The sequence below is a fragment of the Dermacentor andersoni genome, chromosome 11 (genome assembly GCF_023375885.2).
Source record: "Dermacentor andersoni chromosome 11, qqDerAnde1_hic_scaffold, whole genome shotgun sequence".
NCBI classification, from domain to species: Eukaryota; Metazoa; Arthropoda; class Arachnida; order Ixodida; family Ixodidae; genus Dermacentor; species Dermacentor andersoni.
In genome coordinates this window covers 94,234,220-94,249,613 of record NC_092824.1, presented here as the reverse complement: position 1 = coordinate 94,249,613, position 15,394 = coordinate 94,234,220, and the positions used below count along the sequence as shown (strand labels likewise).

At 44.3% G+C, this 15,394-nt stretch overlaps 1 protein-coding gene across 2 annotated transcripts in view; it reads right to left on the bottom strand.

Moving 5' to 3' along the window:
- Nucleotides 1-15,394, bottom strand: part of LOC126539079 (phospholipid-transporting ATPase ABCA1-like) — an 88,610-nt gene that overhangs the window by 69,720 nt on the left and 3,496 nt on the right. For both annotated transcript variants that reach the window (XM_072285667.1, XM_072285668.1), the window contains exons 2-4: nt 3,693-3,767; nt 3,474-3,567; nt 36-171 (exon numbers count right to left, since the gene is read on the bottom strand). In XM_072285667.1, coding sequence (XP_072141768.1) covers nt 36-171; nt 3,474-3,567; nt 3,693-3,758 — 296 coding nt within the window. In that variant the 5' untranslated portion in view covers nt 3,759-3,767. The remainder of the gene's footprint in view (nt 1-35; nt 172-3,473; nt 3,568-3,692; nt 3,768-15,394) is intronic.

The following is a 15,394-nucleotide window of genomic DNA, read 5'->3' as shown; positions in this document are numbered from 1 at the left end:
GCAACCGAGCTAAAGCAAATGTTTTTTTCACTCACAGAGATGTGTTGTACTGCTGCTCAGCACTGCTCTGAGTGGGCGCCTCTCCGTGGCAGGTGTTGTTGAGGGTGCACACCGTTGACTGGACAAATGGCAGCAGGCCAGCAGAAGGCATGGCCTTGGCATCGAAATGGCCTAAAGAGAACAGTGCAGACGAAAGCACAGCAACATCATACATCATGCTTCAAAGCAGCGCTTGCCCCCTTGCCCATTGACCAACGTTCAATCTAACTGTACTACACAAAACTTCAATGAGTCATTGTCCTTGTACCTAAAGTCGAATGATCGAGCTTGTGATAGTGAAAATTAGTGGCAGGGACATCCACCAAAAATGGCTTGGAACAGTGAGAAAGCTGCTAAAATATCTTTTAGCCAGTGTTGTTCAGTTTGTGAATGTTAGAGACGAAAGAGTCAAAGTCGAAGGGGCTACGCTTCAGAGCTTCATGCAGGATTCTAAAGACTAGGGGAGCCATGATTCAATGTACATATGTCATTGTTGACAGGTGTTGACAGACACCTGAAAGCAGGCTCTTCAAAAAGTATGCTCCTAAGCAAACGAAGGCTTTTGCCTTTCCGTGTATTTGGAGAGCGTAGCAAGACAGAATAAAGCTTGCAAAAAGAGGAAAAGATGACAGCCTTAGCCTAACATGAGTGTTTGGCATACAGTATCTATCATGGGACATCTACTTTCGTATACAGGGTGTTCTTTTTGAACTGTACCAAATTTGTAAATGTTGCCTATGGCAAGATAGCACAATTCTAACCCTTGATCTAAATTACTCAACGAGGCGGTCATTACTTACACAAGAAATCAAATTGCTTAATTACCTCATTAACAAAATCACTCCAATTAACATTCTAATTAATTACTTCATGTCACATACTTCTATCTATGAATTGCAGCTAGTTAGTTCCCAAGGTCTATCCACTCTTGACAGCATGAGTTTCGTGTTATTAATTTTCAAAGTGTCCGACTTTCGTGCTTCCATGCATAAAACAGCATTTTCTTCAGAAAAGTAACTTGAACACCAATGCATTTCGTCGGACACTTTGAAAATTAATATCACGAAACTGGTACAGTCCTGAGAATTAATTCCAAGTGGGCCTTGTGAAATCACCGGCTATAATTCATAGATTGAAATATGTGCCGTAAAATAATTAATTAGAAAGTTAATTGGTATAATTATGTTACTTATACAATTAGGTATTTTGATTCCTCATAGAAATAATGGCCGCCCCAACAAGTAATTTAGACCACGGGTTAGAATTCTGCTATCTGCCACAGGCAACTTTCAAACACTTAGTGCAGCTAAAAAAAAAGACGCCCTATATAATAAAACACCATGATAAAACTTCTTGTGACTGTATTCGCAAGTTTAAACAGTGTAAAAATCTCTGCATTCAACATCACTTCGCACAGCAATACGTGCTGTGCAATAAGAGGATCATTAAAAGCTTTTAGCTTTTTAACTTTGTTTTGACAAAGCAGTCATAAAGTTTGCTTTTCTTGCTTGTTCACAAGTACAACCTGTCAACTAAATGAAAGAGATAATGAAAGGCAGCGAAGCTAACCAAGTTGTACCTGGTTTGCTATCCTACACAACTGAGGGAAAGGGAAGAAAAGCAAAGTAAGTAAGCGGGGCTGTGCATACATGTACAACTATGCTTTCTGCCCATTCAAAGACAAAAGCGTTTAACACCTTTAAAATTATGCTGCATAAATACAAACACAGTGATTGCAAAGGGTATGACTGTCAGGTCTTGCCTGCCCAATATTTCACATCACTGCTTAATTATGCTAACAATAGGTTACGCACAAGTACTACAAGCTGTGAACTGACACTAACCCCCGTATTCAGAAATGCAACTTAAGTTGAAGCCCATGCTTGACTTGATCTAAGTGATGTCTATTGTGAACGTGCCGGAGGAAACGCAGTGAGCGCCTTTGGGCACGTTAACGGCAGGCGTCATCTAAATCAAGTCAAGCAGGGGCTTCACCTTAAGATAGTACATTTCTGAATACAGGGGTAAGTATCACAGCTGTCCTTTGTTCTGTTCCTAGTTGAACAATAGCCACACAAGAACCCCTACAAGTTTATTTTTACAAGTATGACAGACCTCACTTCACGCAAGGTTACCATGTCTCGCACAAGGAAGGGCCTGGGTTTTTCTTCCTTTTTTTTCCTGCAAGCCTTCTTTTTTCTTTTTTCTTGAACCAAACAAAGCAGCTTATTTCGTTCACTCGTTTTGACCATGAAACACTTCCTCATCTCCAAACTAACTAGCTAGCTAACGCGCACTAGCTTTGTTAGAGCCTCAATGTTAGAGCCAACCATGCATAACAAGCAATAATTCAGAATGACTTCCACTCTGTACTAATCACACAATAATCAACTCACATATGCACATAATCCAACCAGCATTTTCCTCAAGGGTACTTGTGCACAACATTACTGCAAGGAAATTACTTAGGTAGATTTGTGAACAGCATCACCTGTAGAACTTCAGCTCCATCAAGGTAAAACTTTTCTAATTCTTTTTTTTTTTCTTGATGCAGTGTGCCAAAGTGATCTGTAAGCAGGCTAAAGACGTTTCATTGAACTAGAGAAACACTTGGCCCAAGTTGCACTTGAAGTGATGCCAATGTATTTGTTGTGCATTGTACAATGCTATGAATATGTGCACAGTAGCCACTTAAACTTTACTATCAAGATCTTCCTTCCTCTGGTTTTTGTCAAGCGTATAATACATTGAAACTACTTCTATACTGTGTTTTTATCGGTGTTCAAACTATCAATAAACTCCTCCTACATTGTTACATTCTCTCTGATGGAGGAAAATTCTAGATAGTCCTATCCATTTTTTAAAGTGCATTCACACTTTCAGCAATTCCAGCATTCATTTGCATTTGATTTAGTTATTCTTACATTGACTTGTTATAATTCTGCACACACTGTTTGACTGTTTTTGGCTTGTAAGATCTTATGGTATACTTCAAGGTATACCTACGTAGCTTTTAGTCCAAAATGACCATCCAGCCTGTACAATGGAAAAAAAAATTTATTTGATTTAATTTGACTCTTGCTGTAAAGCCATTGCTGTACAATGTCGTGCCATTACTCCTTAACATTGCATCAACACTGGTGCATCTTGTGATGCTAGAGTCATATCTGGTAGCTTCAAAAACAGAGCAGTAACTAAAGTATTGAGCCATAACGTGTACAGTGCCTGTAATCAGAGCAGAAAGATAAGAGTGCCAGAAAGCTTGGATATATATTTAAAACACAGTAAGAATACTGGTTTGTGGAGACTGCAGATAAACAACTCAATAGCAGCAGCCTCTACACAATGACCACAAACAGCAAGTAAAAAAAAAAAGAACAAATATAAAGACAGAATGCTGTTTCAAAAGATGAGAATGCGAACGAGCCACTTACACTCGTGAATGTAAATACGGAGTCCTCGTGTACGGACCCACATGAGGATGAAGAAGAGGATGAGTGGCCATACTATTTCTATACACACGCGCACCTGCAAAGGAAAGCACCAATTATATATATATAACCTTGCATCAACACCAAAGCACAATATGCAACAAATAGCACTTCATGTCACGTAGACACAGAAAAAGAAGCAAGCCAGGTTATTAACTTTACCTTTTGTCTTCGATGTATTACAAAGTTTTTCCATAGCAACAGGTACAGCTGGTTCCAAAACTTCATCCTGTTTCTCTGCAATACCACAGAATCGCGACCTCAATAGCGTAAACACCACTCCCATGCGAGCAAGATAAGGAGGCACACGGGGCAGTCCCATGCGATTCTACCCTCTCTTTCTATTAACACAGCAACCACTTTGTTATCTTCATGGCATAGCAACATAATATGGTGATAAAAGTGGCTTCTTCGTGTGGATAACACATTGACCTAGATACAAACTGTTCCATAAGAACCTTTTCATAGATGAATGAAACAGTGCATGGCACATTATCATTGTGACATTAAGGATTAAGGACATTAAGTAATTAAAGCATGTATTTGCATCTAGATATCCATCAGTATACTGGTAGTATTCATGAATCACTTTCTTTTTATTTAACTTGTTCTCAGGAATGCGAGAGCATATGCTGTTGGGTCAGAAATCTTTCACATCTTTTATCCCTAAAGCACTTGCAAAAATGGATCTTACATAATGCAACATCATACTTTCCAATTTATTGGCTTAGCTTACCACAGCTATCCAAAGAGAAACTACCATGTTTTCTTAATATTAAGCGCTCCTCTTACTTTTCTAAACTGAACTGCGTGAAAGAACAAAGGAAAATATTCTTTATTATGCCTTACATTAGCTCCTAATGTAGGACCACTCTTTAGTGTTTAGTCATCATTGAAGTGAAAAATAATAGGATGTGAAAACTGAGTGTAAGTATACAGCATAGCAGCTAAAACTCACGAACATAATAAATTAGATACAATAACTGAATGAACACTCTGTGACATTATTCATGCAGCCTTTTTGTGCATATTCCTTGCAAATTAGCATATCTGCAACATGATATCATAAAGATATCGAAAGTGTACTCATGGGCCCATTTTTCTTTGAAGGTGTTTGACACCGGTTAGATGAAATATTTCAAGAAATTGTGTCATACTACACTTAATGCAGCCTCACACTTGCTCAAACACAAACATATAAGCTGCAACAGAAGCTGTTTAACACAATCCAACACTCACAAACAAACAACATCCAATGCCAGCTGAGGGCTAATTCAATAGCTACATGCGAGTCAGACAAAAAAACCAAACCAAAAGGAAGCACATTTAGGCCTTCAAGACAGGAAGAAGCCTTTCAACCATCCACACATTCTCCCACAGACTTACTGTACCGTGCACAAAATTATGTCTGACCTACAGGAAATTAAAGTAGACATGTTCTCACAAGCTTTGAAGGCTAGCACACTTAATTGGCACTAGACGTGAGAGCACAGTGAATAAGGGTATCCTAACTAACATAGCGCAAGCTTTGTAGATAGCTTTTGTACAGACGAAACCAAGTGTATATGTTAGCAACATCCTGGAGAACCTGTCAGTATTGTTTGTGTTCTCACTAACTGAGCAACCAGTAATTACTAACTTTGTAATAACATAATTTATGGCTACAATTTCAACACAAGGTTTATATTGCATATTCGAAAACATCACCTTCAATTGTTTGTAATGCATTACCTTTTGCTTAGCTCTTTCTCTTTGCATTTATATGAATGCCACTGTAGCATGCAAGCAGTGGGTCAAGGCAGCTATTGAAGATCTGGCAGGATTTCAGTAAGAAAAAAGACAGCTATGCAAATGGTAACGTTTTGCAAATAACTGAAAGTGAATTTTCTGAAATGTACTCCACAAACATTTCAACATTGTGGCTGTGAAAGTAATAATGAACGAGTTAGATCATTACTAACTGCTAATTATTTTATTAGAAAACAAAGCAAACTGCCGGCTTCTTCAGGATGTTAACAACATACAGCTGGTTTCATCTGCACAGAAAGCTTGCTTGTTTGTTTGTTTTTCTTCCATTTTCTGTTTGTTTGCTTGTCTGTTTAAACTTGTTCCGTGTTAACTGGGACATCCAGTAGAAGTTGCTCAAGAAGTGCCCCCGGCAGCATGCTATGGCCTTCACCATTGCTCATTTCATCTGTCAGGAGGCATCAAGGACCAACAACTGACCTGTCTGGCAAGTGTGAGAGAGTGAGGGTGTGTGAGAACCAGTTTGCAGAGCCGCTCCATATTTTTCTACCATGATTAGCACTAATGGATGGATGTCCTACAGCGGCAGGCTGTCTCTCTCTGGCGCAGTGCGTGAAGTCAAGCCGTAGTTGCAGTTGACACATATACAAGTAGCCTGCAGAGCAGCTTAGGTTTACTGCTGCTTCTGCAGTTATAGTCGCATGTCCCGGTAGAGAGAATAAAAACCTGCCCACTTTGACCTACTTCAATTTTGTCATGCGAACTTTGGATGCAAAGACAGAAGCTTTTGCTGCCTTCTGGACAAGAGTGTGTGCTGTAACAGGTGACAAAAGGCATCACACCTTTTTGTCCAATGCTTTTTGGCCTAATATCTACATACAAGGCATCTTTCAGTCCAGCTTTGTATCTGAGCTCCCTGTATAAGAGGGACTGCCCCACAAGCCACAAGGAAAGTGGAAACGGAAAATTGAAATAAAAGTCTGTGCTGCCCAAACTGCCAATTTTTCATTAGCAATTAAGAGCTACTGCTGAACGAAACTACAACATCAAAAAACTTACAGGGGTCGGAATAAGCTAACGGATTTTCAGTGGCACAGTTCCAAGGGGTGGAGTAAAATGGTGAGAGGTGGAGCGCTACAATACACAGCAGCCAACTCAGAAACCAAGTGCGGTGTGCCTACATTATAGGCACTCAGGCTGAGTTCGCGTGTCACGGTCACACACTCCAACTCAATCTGCTCCCAGACAACAATGAGGCGGAAAGCACGAAAGAAACGCGGCACAGCGAAGGCCACGCGACCTAGGAAACAAAGAACAAGCTCTCCCGCTCCTTGGGGAAGGGAAGCATTAATATATATATATATATATATATATATATATATATATATATATATTTGTGTAGATGAAAATGGTCGAGTGCTTGCAAAAGGGAAAGAGGCCCCAAAGGCGAAATCACAGGAACGCATGCCGGTAGGCCGGGCACGCACGCCCAAGCGGCGGCGAACTCGGAAGAGTGCACGATTCAATAAAAGGATAGAAATAATGTCACTCCACGATTTGGGAACGGAAGCCCGCTATAGTATGTGCGTGGAAAGCACTATCAAGAGTGTGTGCGTCAGTGTTTCGCGGTGGGGAAAGGAAGGGGGTTCGAGAGGGGTCAGAAGCCGAAAACGTACGCGGCCGTATCGATGGAAGGAAACGGAAAGGCGCGCGCGTGCGTAATGGAGCGGAAATTGCGGTACGCGGGGGAGGGGGGGGGAGCAAGAGCGCCAAGCGAAACAAACGAAGAGGCCGCGATGCAGCGCACGAAGCGGAACCGAGGAGGAGGCGGAAGACATTGAGAGGAGAGAGGATAAAATAGAGCGAGGGAAAGAAAGAGAGAGAGTAAAGGAAAGGTCGCGGCAGGGATAGCGTTCAAGCGAGGAAAAGAGAGAGAGAGAGAGAGAGAGAAAGCAAAGACATTATTTCCTCTCTCCCACATTGGAAGAGAGGAGGAGCGCTGCAAAATGAGCACGTGAAGAAGACAAAAGGCTCAGCAGAAGGAATAAGACGGACTGAGAAGAAGGCAGGCGAAGGGGAGAGGGCAAAAGAGAAACAAGGTCATCTCGGTGCAGTTGCACCCGCGAAGTCTCTTCCCCCCCCCCCTCCCTCGCCCACTCCACAGTCGCAACGCTCGCGCGCGTCTCGCATTGCTCTGCTGCGCTGCACGGAGGGTGAGCAAGATCAGCCGCGCGGTGACGTCAGGACGCTCGCGCGCGCGCGCTCGCAGAGCGAGTTGCGGGTGCACGTGCACCCGGGCCGGGCAGGAAAGCGCGCGCCTTCGCCAAGTTTCGTTTTCTCGTCTTTCCCTCCTTTTCTCCATTCGTACGAGCTGTTTTGACGCGTGGATGTGTCGTTCTTCTCGTTGCTGTAGTCGCGCTGTTCGAGGAGGGAATGCACAATAGAGAGTAGGGGTTGGGGGGAGGGGGGAGAAATGAGATACGCGGACATTGCGGCCGGACGAACGGACGGACGGCATGGCAACGCGAACGCACCGAGGTTCCGAGAAAACTGACATTTAAACGTCGATACGATGCGAGCGAGCCACATGATGCGCCGATCGGAGATATCCCCGATACGCCGAAGCTGCGGAGACATTTCCGCAGTACACGACTGTCACTGTCACGCGCACTGCAGCAAAACTACACGCAAATGTTGAAAACAAAGTTTCTTTCTTTCTTTCTTACTCGTCTCGTGTTCCACAAACTTAAATGCGACACACGATGCACATAGGGGAACTGAAATCCGGACTAGATGGTTTGGATTCGTCCATTACAATTTCGGCAGGCGTAAGAATGCATATATGGACAACACAGAAACACACACATAGATAAGCACTCGCACACGATATGCACACAACCGTATGTTCCTCTCAAACCTTTCCAGGTGGACCCCATTTTACCGCCCGCAGAACACGCTTCCCCTTCGCAGCTTAATAGGCTTAGCCTGCAGTCATATCATTCACAGCTTAAACGGCCGTGTCGAGTACGAGGCTGAGGCAACGGGAAATAAGTGATTTTAATTGGGACGAACATGAAAGCTGGATTTTTCTTGCGCGACGTGCGTATATCCCTGCAGCAGTTGCCGCGGATGGCGGCAAACGGAGACAGTTATGGTGCTTGCACTCTACAGCAGGCGGTGTGCACGCATATACTTTGTCTTTTTGAAAAGAAATTCATGAAAAAACGCGAAATGGGATTAGCACTGGATCATCAAATACGTTACGTTGAATACGCGAGATCGTTACTTTGGTTACACGATTTAGCGAATATATCCCATCGCGAAAAGACCTCGTTATCCTAAATCCGGATATAGCGAATCCCTCGTTATATCAAAAAAATCATTCTGGGCTTTCACGATCCAAAACCACGCTCTAAATATGAGGGACGCCGTAGTGGGGGACTCCGGATTAATTTTGACCACGTGGGCTCTTATAGCCAACAACGGCTCCGGCCACGCGTATTTTGATAGGGTTTGAATGGCAAGCATTCCGTGTGCTCTGTAGGTAGGTGGCTATCATTATCAGTATTGCAAATGATGTTCCAGGTATTTTTTTTTTTTTTTTTTTTTTTGCCGATCACTCACATATTGCGCATGGTAGCACCCTATATATTTATTCCTTCATGGCTTCATGAATAAACTGTCGCAAGTCAGCGCTATGTGCGTGTCGCTCTCTCGTGTCGTAGTCTTTTTTTGCGCTGTGTCCTTTTTTCCAATGAATCACAAACAAGCCCAAGCTCCCACCCTAAGACTCTTATAACGATCCTTCAAAGAAAGAAAACGGTTCAGTAAACCACAAGACCAGAAAAGTTCGTCACACGGTTGATGTAGCGAAGTAAACACGCCCACGGCGATACCGCGAAGAGTACTATACACAAACAAATAGGCAAGCAGAGCACCAGACTCCACCAAAGAGAAAGAGGAGCGGCTGAACGAAAAGCATCACGCACGCGGTCTACTCTATATGCTATATGTATACACGGAGAACACGACAGTGGAAGTGTGTAGGCGGATCGCACGCGTGTTTACGAGTAAGTATACATGCACCGCATGCGAGGAAGACAGTGGTAAGCAGTCCTCACCCCCTTCCTTGTCTTGTTATTATATTCTTTTTCGTCTAAAGGCAATAACTAGGCACGCTTTAATGAGAAATAAAAAGACGGGAGAAATAAAAGCGGCTTGATGAAAAATGACTCGCGTTTACTATACAGCTAGGCATTGTGGCGTCACAAACTCCACCATATAGAAAGGTTTTTTTTTTTTCTTCTTCTGCGCTCTCTTCGCCAGTTGTATTACACATGTGCTGCCGCGCATGGCTATAGGTGCGTATTATGTTGTTGGACACAGGCCAAGTTCTTTGCATAACCTTTTTGGCACAAGGCGAGTTCTTATAGTTAACGCTTGCTGGTGTGCCAGTTGGTTGTGATTCATAGTTCTTAATTGTATAACGTTTATGATACATGAAATGACATTATGAAACGACCTGATACAGGCACATTGTGAATAGCGCCAGGCGTTCGTCGTTCGATCCGTAGGAAGCATTCAAACGAAAGCACTTAAATCCCATAAGATATAGAAAACGCATCATGAAAGGGGAAAGAAAAAAAACATAAGTGTCGTTGTGTTTAGTCAGAAGCAGCCTAGCAAAGCTCCTTACAGTTGCCGATGCGTTCCCTCGAGATTGAAAGCCAAGAGAAAAGAAAGGTTTAAAACGAGGATCGAATCGTTAAGAACTCACCGCGGGAAGTTTACAGTCACCCACGTTAGGAACAGTTTCTGATTACGAACGTCTATGCGCTTTCTTTTCGTCATCTCTCATCACTCATATCTTTTTCCCCATCCCCCTTTCCCAGTGCAGGATTATATCACGTCAGAACGAGCTATAGCTCCGGCTGCCTTTGCGTAAATAAATTCATCTCTCTCTCTCTCTCTCAGCGGGGACAGCACAGCTCTTAACAACAATTCGTAAGCTCAAATTCGTAGCTCCCTGTATCCTAACATTTGCTAGTTCAGTGTCTACTTTCTGACGTCACAGGAGGAGGGCAAAAGAGGAGCCGCCGCTCGAGACTTGGGGGCGACTGCCGCTGAAGCGCCAGCTGGAGCGGTTGACCTTCTGCGAGGTTTTTAATTGTATTCGTGCAAGCTCCTATAGCTTTCCCATTGGAAACGCTAGCAGAGTGCACTAAAGCGAAGAACTTTAGCCGTGTTGGTAAATTACGTACCCTCCTACAGCAGCGAGAATAAAGCCACTCTCATCGTGACAGGTGGCGACGCCACTTTGAAGTATCCGCATTGGCACGCCGTGACGTCACACATTTTGAAAACGTCTACTCGGATCTATAACATTTTTTTTAATGCAAGATAGAGTTAACTGTGCTCTAGAAGAACCAAAGTGCTGCACTTAGCAAGCTTCGAAAACATTTAACTTCCCCACAACAGTCGAAAGACGAGAAAAATAGATCAAAATCAGTGACGTCATACTGACGTATAAATGCGCTGGGGTTTCGGCGAGAGCTTCTTAATAAAAATAGGCGTTTGGCTCTTATTTTATATTTGTGATTGATTGATTGATTGATTGATTGATTTTAACGTACCAAAGTACCACTGGGGCTATATTAAGGTCACCATACAGTAAAGGACCGCCCGGGGTTCCCTGCACCTAAACCTAAGTACACGAGTGTTTTTTTTTTTTTTTTTTTTCATTTCGCTCCACTCGAAATGCGTCCGCCGAGGCCTACGAATCGGGCCCGCGACCTCGTGCTCAGCAGCCGTGTAATTAATTGCTCTTAATCATCACTCTTCGTAAATAGAGTTCGTAAATGTTCGTTTATTTCTTCGTAAATAAAAATAAACGAACATATATGGCCTCGGGAGAGTACTGCGTAGGCCTAATCGTTATAGCGTCTCTTTAATGGGTTGCTCTCGGCTGACGCTGTTCTTGTTGCGCCTGCTAAGAGCGCCTGCAGAGTTGATCTCTGCCGTAATTACGCCCTCATCTGAAACGTGGACGGCGCTGCCGCCTCACTCCCGGAGTCGAACCCGGGACCTCTAGCTCGGCAGCTTGCCCACCGTAGATGCCACCGGGCCACTACTACACGAGGATGGCCGGGCGAAAGGAAAATAATGGAGGGCTCGATCTTGGGGACCTCACGCGAGACCCCTTTCCGTTCCGAGTCATTTCCTCTCGCCAAACGTCATTTCCTTATCTGTAACGGCTGGAGCACGCTATTACCTATGTGTACACACATACCGAGGTCGAAAGATTTCCTCCACATCCTGCAAAACAAGCGACGTCCGCGATAACGCAAGAATATTGCAGGACCAACGAGTGCATCGAGCATACGCCACATATTGAGCAAGGTTTCTTGGGGGGAAAAAAGTAGCTAGGAAAAAAAAAAGAAAACTACGTGTGCGTTACCTTTTTATCTATGGCATCTCTGTACGTTCTCGAGGACTCTGAGCTGCCAAAGCCACGTAGGAAAGAAAAAAAAAAGGACGACGAAGAGCTACAGCCTACGCTCTAAAAAAAAAAAAAAAAAAATCTGAACCCTGCAGCTGCGACTTATCTTATCCTCCAACGACATAATCGTCTTCCATCTTGCGCGCATTTCCTTTCTTTAACGCTGCGCCCACGGTGTGTGCTTCCAGAAAACGAACAGCCGTGCGCGTAACGTCCCTCGCAGTAAAGTACAGCGAGCACAGAACGCCAAATAAGTAAAGTGTACGCGACATTGACAACGATTATCGGGGGCGTTTCGGTCTTCCCGACGCACAATGACGCGCGGTTACGTGGATTGCAGCTTTTTCCTTGCGTACACAGGAATTCCTCCAATTCGCGGAATTATTAAGCGGCAGAAGAAAGCATAGCGTGGAATGGGACGCGACTGCCAAATCATAATCCCGCAGTGCGGAAAGATGCAAGAAGAAAAATTACAGATCAGCAATGCATTTCACGGCATCATTTTGAGTCCGCATGTCTCTCAACTGGTGCTACTTTCAGAGCTCTCTCTTTCTTTCTCTCTCTCTCTTTTCTTTTTTTTTTTTGAGCACAAGCTTAAGCTTTAAGTATATATACCGACAGACTTTAATTTCATGATCGCACTGTCCCCATAATATGATTAATTAAACAGTTCATTAGTGAAATTTTACACCTCGCTGCAATGGTCCAGTGTTCTGCTGCTCAGCACACACGAGGTCGCGGGTTCGGTTGAATAAATGAATGAATCTGACACTTCGCCGCAGGAGCACGGAGTATTCATACATAATGTCGTTGGCCGGGAGCCCACCTCGCGCGACCAAAGTAAACAAAAACAAGAACAAGACGGACGAAATAAAAGTCGAAGGCGAACGCTCGGGGGGCCATTGTTATATACACACCCCCCGCCTCTCGCTGGGCGTAGCACGTGCAACGACCTCGATCCGTGCAGCTTTTTTCTCGCACTGCACAGAGAAAAAAAAAAAAAAAAAGGAAACCAGTTCCCGTTATGACTACACACAGAGCCGCCCGCTGTGACTCAGCTGCGCTTCCAAGACCAGAAACACTCCGCCTGCAACGCGATGGCAACAGGCACCGCGCTCCGCCGCCGTTCGATAAACCAACCGTGGGTTGCACGACGCGTGGCCTACTGCCGTTCAGCTGCACGACAGAACGTGCTCCATATTTTATTCAGCAGCCTTTTTTTACTAAGCTCCGAGGCCAGCGCAGCGCTTATGTCCGTTCGCGACGTGCCAAAACGAAGTAGAAAAAGAAGAAGCAAACAACCGAGAATATACTTTTTTTCTTCTCTTGATTGAATGACAGTCTACTGAACCGTTCTGAACTTTCCTCGCTTCTATTTATGCAACAAAATTATAGATTTTTAAATTCATTACCTGAACACAAGCAAAGTCTGAGCGACTCTTGTCCAATCCCCGTGAGTGGGTGTGCGCCAAACTCATCAAGGGCATCATCATCATCAAGGTCATCATCATCATCATCATCATCATATACCCTGCTTGAAGTTTTATCTACACACAGGTACGGTTTGCATTCCTGGGTGAATCAAGTGAGCAGAGGCAACAGAGAAAGAAAGAAATGCATGGTCTGGTGCCCTCTCGTCTGTGCTCTCATTGCAATCAGGATGAAGCGATTCGTCACTTTTTTTTTTTCTGCGTTGCAGCCGCTTCACTCTGAAAGTGGCGGCACTTTAGAGCTGAAAGTATACTAAGCCTGCGGCACGCTTATTGCTGCGTAGCACTGTGCAAGCGCGAACATCAATAAGGCCCGTCCAGCGCCGTGGATACAGAACCCAACAACCGACATGTCGTAAACCCACGCGACGAACAGTCGGAATAGAAACCTCGCCGCCAGCGCCGTCATAAATACGTTCGCCGTCTTGTCGTTGTCACCCCACTGCATGCCACACAACTTCTCCTATTGACACAAACAAGTTGGCCCACCTGGTTATAAGCTTCGCGGAACGCCAAATGGCGCTGGGTAGTCGGCTACCTGCAAAATTATTCACACAATATCGATGTGCGCGGGATCTGCATATTTCTTTAGTATTTGATGATTATTAATAAGAGCAGTCCTTCTCCTCTTATTATTTTGCTCTTACAAAAGCTCAATATGCCTCAGGATTCCTTTCTTCAGTGCCTCTTGAAGGAGTACTGATACATTTTCGGCCTGTCAAGTTTTCAAGTTAAGCGTATGTCCGATGCCTCTCAATATTAAATAATAATAATAATAATAAGAAGAAGAAGAACGCCCTAAACAATTTCTGCGAAACTGGGGTGTCATTCTTAAAGTCGTCAAATTCCGCCATGTTCTGTAATTCCGTAATGGCGGCATACTTAACCAATCAGAGAGGCCGTAGCAGCTCCGTGGGCCAATCAGAGCAGACAAGATGGCGTAATTTGCCATTGCTCAGAATATCACCCCTGTCATACGGCACACAGAAGGTGAACGTGCCGCGACGTCGCGACACACCGGCTGCACTTTACTCCTGCGATTGCTAGGTGGCTGCTAAACGTATGCACCCACGGCCAGAAGAAATCCGTTCAGAAGTCTTGCTTATTATTTATTAAGGCGAAAGCCGTAAGTGGCTCGTATACCCCCTGTGGTCTGGAAAACGCGGCTCGCGGTACAGAGTCACGTGAGTTCGCCTCATGCAGACACGCGCTCGTGCCACTGCTCGCGCGTATGGTCATCGTATTCTTCCACAGCTGGCTCCGACGCCGCTCATCATGCCAAAAAATAAAATGCAAGGTTAATTAGGACAGGGTTAATTCAGCCACTTGAACCCACGACTTTCGGTGGGAGTGAAACCCTCGAGCTTACGCGGAAGTCGAACGCACGACCCATGGGTGCTAAGGCGAAGTTAATTAAGGCGCAGTTAACTAAGGTATCGTCAATTAAGGCACTCGAGCCCACGACCTTTGGTCGGAGAAAACAAGTAATAAGTAACAACGCATTCGAAGGAGAATGTCAATTTAATGAATGTCTCTTGGGCACGCAGGATTTCGTCTTCACCCTCATTATGCAAAGTGACTGTCTTTCTTTTACTATTATTATTATTTTGTAATCGACACCACCAATATCCGGCCTTATTGCTACAAGACGGCAGCAAATTTCTCTCTGTGGCGCTACGTCACGTTCATGTCGATGACGTCAGATCCGGCATTTCAAGAGCCCAACGTGTCAAATTAAAATATCTTACAAGTGTTTCCTGACATACGTACTTGCTATGCATTTTTTTTTCTTTTAACGAGCGAGAAGCGTGTAATATTTGGCCAAGGAGTACCAACTCGTACTTTTCGAAGTTAGAGAAACTCTACCTAAAAACTTTCTACAACTTCGAAAAGCATGTGTCAGTTACCCCTTAGCCAAAGGACGGCGGAAGTCGGTACCCAGTTGCACCCGCATATGATAAGTGCGGTTACAGAGGAGATAATGTGCCGTACTGAGGCGCGAAAGGAAGTCCATTCAGTTATTGTGTAGCGCCAATTTACGGATCACTTCACGTTCCGTATGTGTGTCCTTGGAAAGGCGCGCCCGCAGCTGCCGTATGACGAACGAGGGCTTTGAGAAAGCGTATATG